At 38.4% G+C, this 9,279-nt stretch overlaps 1 protein-coding gene across 2 annotated transcripts in view; it reads left to right on the forward strand.

Annotated features, from left to right (window-relative positions):
* Positions 1–7,778, forward strand: part of LOC134749594 (protein prickle-like) — a 518,207-nt gene extending 510,429 nt beyond the window's left edge. The window contains exons 7-8 of one of the 2 annotated variants that reach the window (XM_063684600.1): positions 5,734–6,013; positions 6,188–7,778. In XM_063684600.1, the coding sequence (XP_063540670.1) occupies positions 5,734–6,013; positions 6,188–6,936 (1,029 nt within the window). In that variant the 3' untranslated portion in view covers positions 6,937–7,778. The remainder of the gene's footprint in view (positions 1–5,733; positions 6,014–6,187) is intronic. The other variant, XM_063684598.1, reaches the window with a different exon arrangement.
* Positions 7,779–9,279: the final 1,501 nt, after the last annotated feature.

Below are 9,279 nucleotides of genomic sequence, written 5' to 3' on the forward strand. Positions count from 1 at the left end.
GTAAAAGTTGCTCAGTATAATCCAAAAAATCTTCATGATGTCTTCTGGCAACCCTACCGACAAGTGCACGAGGGTGAACGCTACTAAAACGCATTGCCAACACACTTCAGCCCCTATTCCCTCAGCCATAAGACCGCTAATGGTGGAATGCATCAATTACGTTGACATTTCACTTTTGGCAACGACGGCGGTTCGGTACTTTGTAAAACAATTTGGCTTGATATTTGAAAAGTCGATGTCTTTATTCGTTTAGGTCTTGTTCTTCTTTTACTGCACTACGGCAAGAATATGATTATAATGCAACTTGGAAGTATGTACGGGTATACGTTGTATATAATTGCTATAAACGGCAATTTTAGTTCAAAATACATTTGGACGTACCTACCTACCTACCTACCAACCTACCTATAACTGTCTGACAAATGAGTCTAATAACCGTAAAATGATTTAATATTAGTATGTCTCACAACAGTTTAAATTCGATTACCTATGACTGATTTATAAATAAATAATAAATAAATATTATAGGACATTCTTACACAGATTGACTAAGTCCCACGGTAAGCCCAAGGAGGCTTGTGTTATGGGTACTCAGACAACGATATATATATAATATATAAATACTCAGGATAAGGAAAAAATGTGTTAATATGCGCTCAGTGCAACGGTGTCGGATTGTTGTAATTTAAATAATAGATTACTTAAATTGAGCATGTTATGAACTTTCTATGTTGTTGTTATATTTTATTATTGTATCAAATCTACTGCGGATGGTGTACCGAGACAAACCTTACTGGTTTAACGGTACTTTTGTAATTAAGTTGTATATTATGTGTATTTACCTGGTAAATAAAAATAAAATCAGACTAAAAATCAAACTACTTAAATACATAGAAAACACCCATGACTCAGGAACAAATATCTGTGCTCATCACACAAATAAATGCCCTTACCGGGATTCGAACCCAGGACCATCGGCTTCACAGGCAGGGTTACTACCCACTAGGCCAGAACGGTCTTCAGATTTAAACTTTACATACTTAGTAAAAGCATGTGTAAAAGCTTTATTGTGCATAGTGCAATCGGATATATAAAACGAGAAGTTTCGTTTTGCGAGCCACATATGTACGTGCTCATCAGAGAAAATTTTACTAAAGATCGCCGTTGTCGGAAAAGACATGGAGGAATATATGTATACCAGGCACTAGGTATTTCTAATTAAGTATGTAATTGTAGTCCTCCGTCTTCGCTATGTCCGCGACATTCCTTATAAGCATAACATTTTTCCTAACACTGCCAACAATGGGTACGTTTATGTTATCTAAGCGAGTATAAAAATGAACTTTTCCGTTATTTGAACAAATGCAATGAATCAGAGATTCCTGCGGTCCTGCGTGTCGTATGCGTCGAGTTATGTAAACGACAGTACTTGCAATTGTATAATTAGTTAAGTGATGTAATAGCCAAGGTTGTCGTATCATAAAGATAGGTCCATTGTAGATGCAATGTCTTGCAAGAAGGCGTAAATAGGAGTTTTCAGAAAATAGTAAAGGTACCCAATTAACGTGAGTTGTTTAGAAAAATTAATCACTGTCAGTTTTGTGACAATATTTTTTTTTATACCACGTCGGTGGCAATCAAGCATACAGCCCGCCTGATGGTAAGCAGTTACCGTAGCCTATGGACGCCTGCAACACCGGAGATTTACACGCGCGTTGCCGACCCTAACACTCCTCTCCCTCGTTGAGCTCTGGCAACCTTACTTACCGGCAGGAACACAACACTATGAGTAATTAAGCGTTAAGTTTCAATAAAAACTTGGTGGTGTTCATTTCATAAACTTTAAGCGATATAATGTCCACCGTTTGTAAAATAAACACTAAAAATACTAAGCTTTATCTTTGCAAAGCAACATAAATACTTAACATAATACGGTAGTGTGTTAGACGTTGCATTGTGGCACAGACAATGTGGCATCTTGACGGCTCCCAGGCCGCAATTGAAATCCGGCAGACGAGGATTAGAACACTTGCATCAGAGGTCATACATAACATTACGCGGGATGAATTACCTTTTTAACAACGTGGAAAAAGGAGGTAGGTAGGTTGGGCTCTTTCTTAATGGGGAAAATAACAATGTATCCTCGATAACTATAAAATTGCTCCTAATTGTTACCTACTCTTAATATTTATTTTAAGTAATGTTATGCTTGTCACATGTATAAAACTTGAATTTTTTTTGTATTTAGAATATTTTTGCTCCTGTGCCTTTTATTTTATGTGGTGCCCTCGATGCCTAGCCAGTCAAAAAATGACAGTATGGCGGACGAATGTTTGAAATTTCACCGTAATAGACATAATATACAACTTAATTACAAAAGTACCGTTAAACCAGTAAGGTTTGTCTCGGTACACCATCCGCAGTAGATTTTATAAATTAATAAAATATAACAACTTAACGTTACTATGTTCATTGGATGCAAATAAAGATCTCTATCTCTACTTAAAGACGATTTAAGAATTTCAATAATATTTTTGGTTTGTATGTCCAATTATAACTATCACATTATATCTAGGTCTATGGGGTTCCAGCGCGCATAAGTTGTTTGCAGAAATCGCGAAGCGTCTGGTTGACGTAACTGGTGACCGAAGAGCAGGCGGCTTTCTCGCACAACGTATCAGCATTGCGATACAGCGGGGAAATGCCGCCAGCATCTTTGGTACAATGCCTCAAGGGCCTATTTTAGATTTAAGCTAGTTATTAATTTCGTTTACGTAGTACCACTGTATATATCTTGTATGTAAATAAAAGTTCACTATCACATTAAGTCATGATCTGATGATGGAATGTCAGAGAGATCGAGAAAACTTTTAAGGACTTATGAGTATAATGTAAATCGTCCTTCGCTCTTGGACCGTTTGAAGTTAAATTATTCGAGAATTAAAGCCTACGGTAAACAGAATCTTCTTTAACTAAGAAGGTTTATGTAAACTTCCGAGTTAAACCTTCCTAGGTAACTAACTATACAGATCACCCATTTTAACACAGGAAACTACTTTTGTAGGAATGGAGTCAATTCGGAGATACTTTGGAAGATCCTTGCACAGTACTCGTCAGCTTCCTACTGAGATGATGCATATTTGAGAAGTTTTAAGCCTGTATAGACTATAAAACAACCACAGTTATGAAAGTGATGGATACATTAGCAGCTAAACAACAACACGCACTTATATGTTTGAGTCACCCGACTTGTTATAATCCTGCTACGCCAATACTTCTCAATAAAAATTCTTACATATTGCTTAAGGGGCATGCGCATATGTAATGCGCATTTTGTATATAAACCTGTTCGGTACTTTATAGCGTACCTTCTCGTATTTGCTAAACATTTTGATGCTTTGATGGTTTCATTTCATCAATCACTAACTCAAACTCAAACTCATGTGCTCCAAAATGATCAAATAGGGAATATTACGCGAAACTCTGCGTAGGGGGCGCCAATACCACAATCTGAGGGTCTATCGCGAAACAAGAAAATCGAAATTTCGTTATCTAACATCTCTGTCACTTGCACATTCGAGCGATAAAGAGGCAGATAGCGAAATTTCGGATTCGCGTTTCCCGGTAGGATCTCTGTAAACGAACCGCCTTGATGCATCAATGTCATATTTTATTATCTCTGAAAACTTGTCAAAAACCTGTTAAAAGTACAGTTACTCTATGGTTTACTAAAAAGGCTAGTGCTGCACTCTGGTGGCAGAACATTGCATTAATATCCCATATTGACAAAATAATCACAAAACGAATAATACGAACATTTAAACCGAACAAAATAGCCATAGCTGTTTTGGATTTGCGTTAAAAAAAATACCACTATTGGCCAAATTAAACGGTAAAAATTTGAGGTCACCGTTATACTTAAAAAACCGGCCAAGTGCGAGTCGGACTCGCGCACGAAGGGTTCCGTACCATTACGCAAAATACGACAAAAAATCACGTTTGTTAATTGTATGGAGCCCCACTTAAATATGTATTTTATTCTGTTTTTAGTATTTGTTGTTATAGCGGCAAAAGAAATACATCATCTGTGAAAATTTCAACTGTCTAGCTATTACGGTTCATGAGATACCTACAGCCTGGTGACAGACAGACGGACGGACAGTGGAGTCTTAGTAATAGGGTCCCGTTTTTACCCTTTGGGTACGGAACCCTAAAAAGATGCAGAAACACTGAAAATTTACTTGCGCACATCCACCTTAACTAAGTGTCAATATGAGGTATTATTATCATAAAATTACCAGAACCTGATTGCATTCGTATTAATGGCACCAGTTACGTAAACCCGTTAATCAATTAAACTCAAAATTGCAACGATATCTTGACAACTGTTACACTTGCATCAAATGTACCGTTCTAAATATTAATATGAGGAAACTTCACTAATGAACATTGAACAAACATAAGTTTGAGGCCCGTGGGAGACTCCCATTGGTATTGTGCGCACGCGTCGGCTCAAAACGACATAAACGCCGTTGGATCTTCACTGTTACAACCATCTTTATCATCACTAACCAGTATAAGAGTATCTTCAGGATCTATAACAATTCTTCCTTTGTCAAGGCACATTCATACTGGTTTTATAGATTGCTGCGCTTGGAAAGCGATATAAATAAATTCGCTCGAGAAAAGTTAGTGCTTTTTAGTAGAAATAAGTGCGGGGTCGACAGCATCTGCCCAGGCGCACGTTGAATGCCCAATTAGTCTCCAGATTCTTAATTAGAAGGAACTGGTTTGGGGCGTGGGGAAAGTTCGGATTTGGCTAGAGTCGTAAGTTTTTAGATGATTGAACGATGCATAACGTCACGGTGCTTTTCGTTTACGATCAAGATATATGTGGTTAAGAGTAAGGCAGTTTAAGAGTCCCCGGCAAGCTCGGTTCTCCATACAAACGTAGTTACGCTCTCATTTTAAAACGACTAGCTAGTTTGCTCTGAAACTTTGTACTTACAATAGGATAAGATATATCTATGTCTGTTGCAGCTGCAGATACCATAGCTAAAAAATACAGCGAATTTGTTTTTCATACAAAACTTGTTTTTGCTCTATTTAGTTTGTTTTATAATCTGGAGCTATATAAACTAATTACAGACCTAGGTCTGTCATACCACATGTCATATGTGCAAAGTTTAATTACAATCCGACACGGTTTTTAAATGAGAACGAAACTCCGTTTGTATGGGAAGGTGAAATTCGTCCGAGCTTGCCGAGGACTTAAAGCTTTAATATTATTAAAGTGGTGGAGATGATGGGATATGCGATTATAATTCTTCAAAAGCAAATTTTTCCTCTTTAGCTTTTAATATAAAAGTTTGTTGTATCGCTCGCAACGTATCTGCTTAATAAAAAAATCCTTATTAATAACTATCTTGTTCATAGTATTAAATCATTTTACGGTTTAGACTCACTTGTTTTAGTCACTCGCGCGACATGTTTCGGAGAGCGTAGGTCTCCTTTCTCAAGCACTAATAGTGCGAGCAGCGTTCACGACGACCGTGTATTGCGTACTGCCGCTGCCGCGCGCCGCGTCGCTCGCTGCGCGCGATTATTGTTCATAGTACGTTATTTCTAATCACGACTTCACGACACATTTTTAAACGTGATATATCATTAACCATTAAAGTCCAATTAATAGTCTTCACCAAATAGCAAACTCACCGTAATCTCCATCCGCAGATAATCCTCGCCGACGAATGCACCGAAGCCGAAGGCCGAGCGTGGCACATGAAGCACTTCGCCTGCGCCGAGTGCTCCCGCCAGCTCGGCGGCCAACGCTACATCATGCGCGAAGCCCGACCCTACTGCTTACCGTGCTTCGACGGATGCTTCGCCGAGTACTGTGACGCCTGTGGAGAGCCGGTCGGAGTGGATCAGGGACAGATGTCGCATGAAGGACAACATTGGCACGCTACTGAGCGCTGCTTCGCGTGTCATACTTGTCGAGCCAGCTTGCTAGGTTAGTATCATTAACAATACGAGTAAATCCGTAGTCTTTTAGATATTCTAAAGATCTCAATTCGTTCAAAATTTGCCTTAATTGAGCAACAAGTTGACAGCAAACAACATCCCAATCAGTAAAAGAGTGAGTGAGTATTATGTTAAAGGTCTATATCACTATTTTGTCCCCCAGGTCGTCCATTCCTACCCCGGAAAGGAGCAATATTCTGCTCCATAGCGTGCTCAAAGGGCGAGCCACCGACGCCCTCAGACTCCTCTGGCCCCGGCCCGCGGCCCTCGCGCGGGCCCCGCCCCCGAAGACCACCGTCTCCCAAATCCCCGCCTGTTACGCCGCAGCGAGAAACCTCACCACATATAGACGCGGATTCTGAGCCCAGTGGGTCACTGGCACCAGAAACACCGCCTCCGCACCCTCCGCCGCCGCACGCTTGCCTCAGTCTCGACAGGGCTCTAGCTGATCTGCGTCTAGAACAATCTATGACCGAACACCAAATCCAACCCACACCAACGTCTGAAGAACCACAAGAGGAGTCGCCAGAAGATTGGAGACCGCCGCATCCTGTGGACGCGCAAGTTGTAAACCCTGGGCACTCTTCTTCAATGCCTGAACTTACGTTAGTAGACGGTAACTCCCCAAGGAAACCTAGAGGAGGGAGAACTGTAAGGTTCTGCGGTGATGATAACCAAGCGTTTGAGCCTGACGAGCCTATAAGAAAAGAGAAAGTAAGAGACGATGACGCGAGCAGCTACTGCAGTACATGCTCCTCGTCTTCTTCATCAGCTGAGTCTTATACTTTACCGACGAGACGAGCTTACGGTGGTGTAAGAATCTCCTACGTGCCCAATGACGCCGTGGCCTGTGCCAAGAGAGAAAGACAGAGAAAGAATGCACAAAACGACAAGAATTGCATCATCTCGTGATCCTGGACCTTCCTCGCGCATCCTCCGATCGAAAGACTGACTTTTTAATAGTTTTATCCCACGCCATAGTTAAGGAGAATTATAATCAATGTAATAGAAACTAGAGCTCGGCTACGGAATAACGCTACCATAATAAGTACTATTATAATTTTTTTATTATTATTATTTTTTTTTTATACCTAAAAGTTATATAAGCTTCTGGGTAATAGAAAGTTAAATTTTATTTGGTTTATTAACCATTGAAAGAGAAAATCTAACTCCCTTGTATCCCATTTTTCCAGACACAATCAACGATTGTATCATAATCTACACGTTTTGCTTGCCAATAATATTTAATAATAAAAGGTTTATGTAGGTTTATTGTGTTATAAATCTTGTTAAAAACAACCTTTTTGATCCCGTAGCTGACAAACAAGGACATTGTCTTCCTTAGTAATAGAAACAGCTTTACTTTTGGCAAATTGATCGCAAATGGAAACCAGGTGTAGTACTAACCATGTTGTGACTCGTGCGCATCAAACCAAATAACCAATTTCAATACTTATTGCATTGAAAATAAAGCATACAATAGTTCGTCTCTGAAATTCGCCGCCGCTGTCAGATCGTATGCTTATGCGTATCTATATAAAAGGCTTACCCATTGACAATTTTGACAAATTTATTGGCGACGTGTAATTTGGATGTAATCGCTTCTAAATGTGACGTCCTATTCATGGCAGCACCTTTCCTCATGATGGATTAAAGGGGTGGGTTATACGTCTCGCAAAAAGGCTTAAGTTACGTGGTTTTGCTCTAAAACGTCCTTTCGTGCGAAATACAGGGTGTCTCGTGTCTCTGACCATTGGGCTTTAAATTCAGGGCTCGATTCTTAATCGCTGTACTAAGCTACTTTTATTATGGGACCAACTCCGAAATCGCGGAACAAAAATTGGCTTTTTCCACGGAATACTAGTTCTGTGGCATTTTTATTTTGGCTAATCAGATGTCGAGGTTTTCTATGGAAAGGCCATAAATTTTTTCGCGATTTTGGGGTCGGTCCCATAGTAAAAGTAGCTCGGTATAGCGAGTAGAATCGAGCCCTTAATTAGCTCCATGCATGAATTTATTTTTATTTTTGGATTCATAATTTATATCGTTGGAACACCGGAAATGATAAAAATACTTTTGTAAACCTTAACATTACTTTATTAAAAAATATTTTAAATGTTGAAAATTTTTGAGCGGTTGAAACGCTCATAATTTTTGGCGCGAATTCGACAGAGCGTGATGACGTCACACGTTGGGCGGCCCAACTGACGTTTGCTACTAATGACACTAATCTGTCGAACGCGTGACGTCACGTGGCGTTTCGAGCGTTTCGCTCACTAGCTTATCGCGGGCAAATTTTTGTACTTTTTATTTATAATTTTAAGTGATTAATCACAATGGTAATTTAAAAACGGAAATGCATTTGTAACATGATATAACGGTAACAAACATCCCAATAAAACATATTTCGTTCAAATATAAACTTCATGCATGAGGCTAATTTAAAGCCCCGTGGTCAGAGACACACTGTATAGTATTAACGAAATGTGTGGCCTATGTTGCCCTATCTACTTAGTTAAATAGAGAGAAAAAGTTTAGACTTTTATAGAATACCTATACAATTCTGTCTATTTTTGTAGGTTGGCTTGTAAGTATATAAATGGCAGCTTTAAATTATTTGGATTATTATAACATATCTAATGCTTTGTACGTAACCATATCTTATATGTTAAGACATATCCCACTTTGCCACCTAAAATAAGTTAACTTAGTTTAAAATGATAAAGAGATAAGTACAAATAATTGTATTATTTTGTAAAACAGTTTGATAACGTGTGTTCAAATGTAAATAATGTAAGAGTAATATAACATTAGTATTAAAGTTGCCTTGAAGTAAATCGCCTGTAACTATGATAAGTAGGTTTTTGAATTATTAATGTAATTTTAGTTTAGTTTTTGTTGTCAAACTTTAATTATATGATTTATAATTTAATTAAAACCCTTATCCTTTTCTTTTTCACAGTTTTGAGTAATGCATAAACAATTTCGAAATTAGGTATTGTTCTAATTAACCTAGGTTTGAGATCCTTAATGTCTTAATAAAATGTGTTTCTTTCTCTGCTAAAATGTCCTGTACCTACCTATCAATAGTATCAATACACTTCTGAAAAGGAAATACTTGGAAAAAGCAATACAAATTTATAAGTTTTATACAAGTGTTTGTACAAATTAATAGTGTAAACTCGTACATTTGTAAGTTATTTGTAATGCGAAGAAAATAAAATGTTTTTAAATATACTTATCCTGTTTTATTGA

The sequence above is a fragment of the Cydia strobilella genome, chromosome 18, assembly GCF_947568885.1.
Source record: "Cydia strobilella chromosome 18, ilCydStro3.1, whole genome shotgun sequence".
Classification (NCBI taxonomy): Eukaryota; Metazoa; Arthropoda; class Insecta; order Lepidoptera; family Tortricidae; genus Cydia; species Cydia strobilella.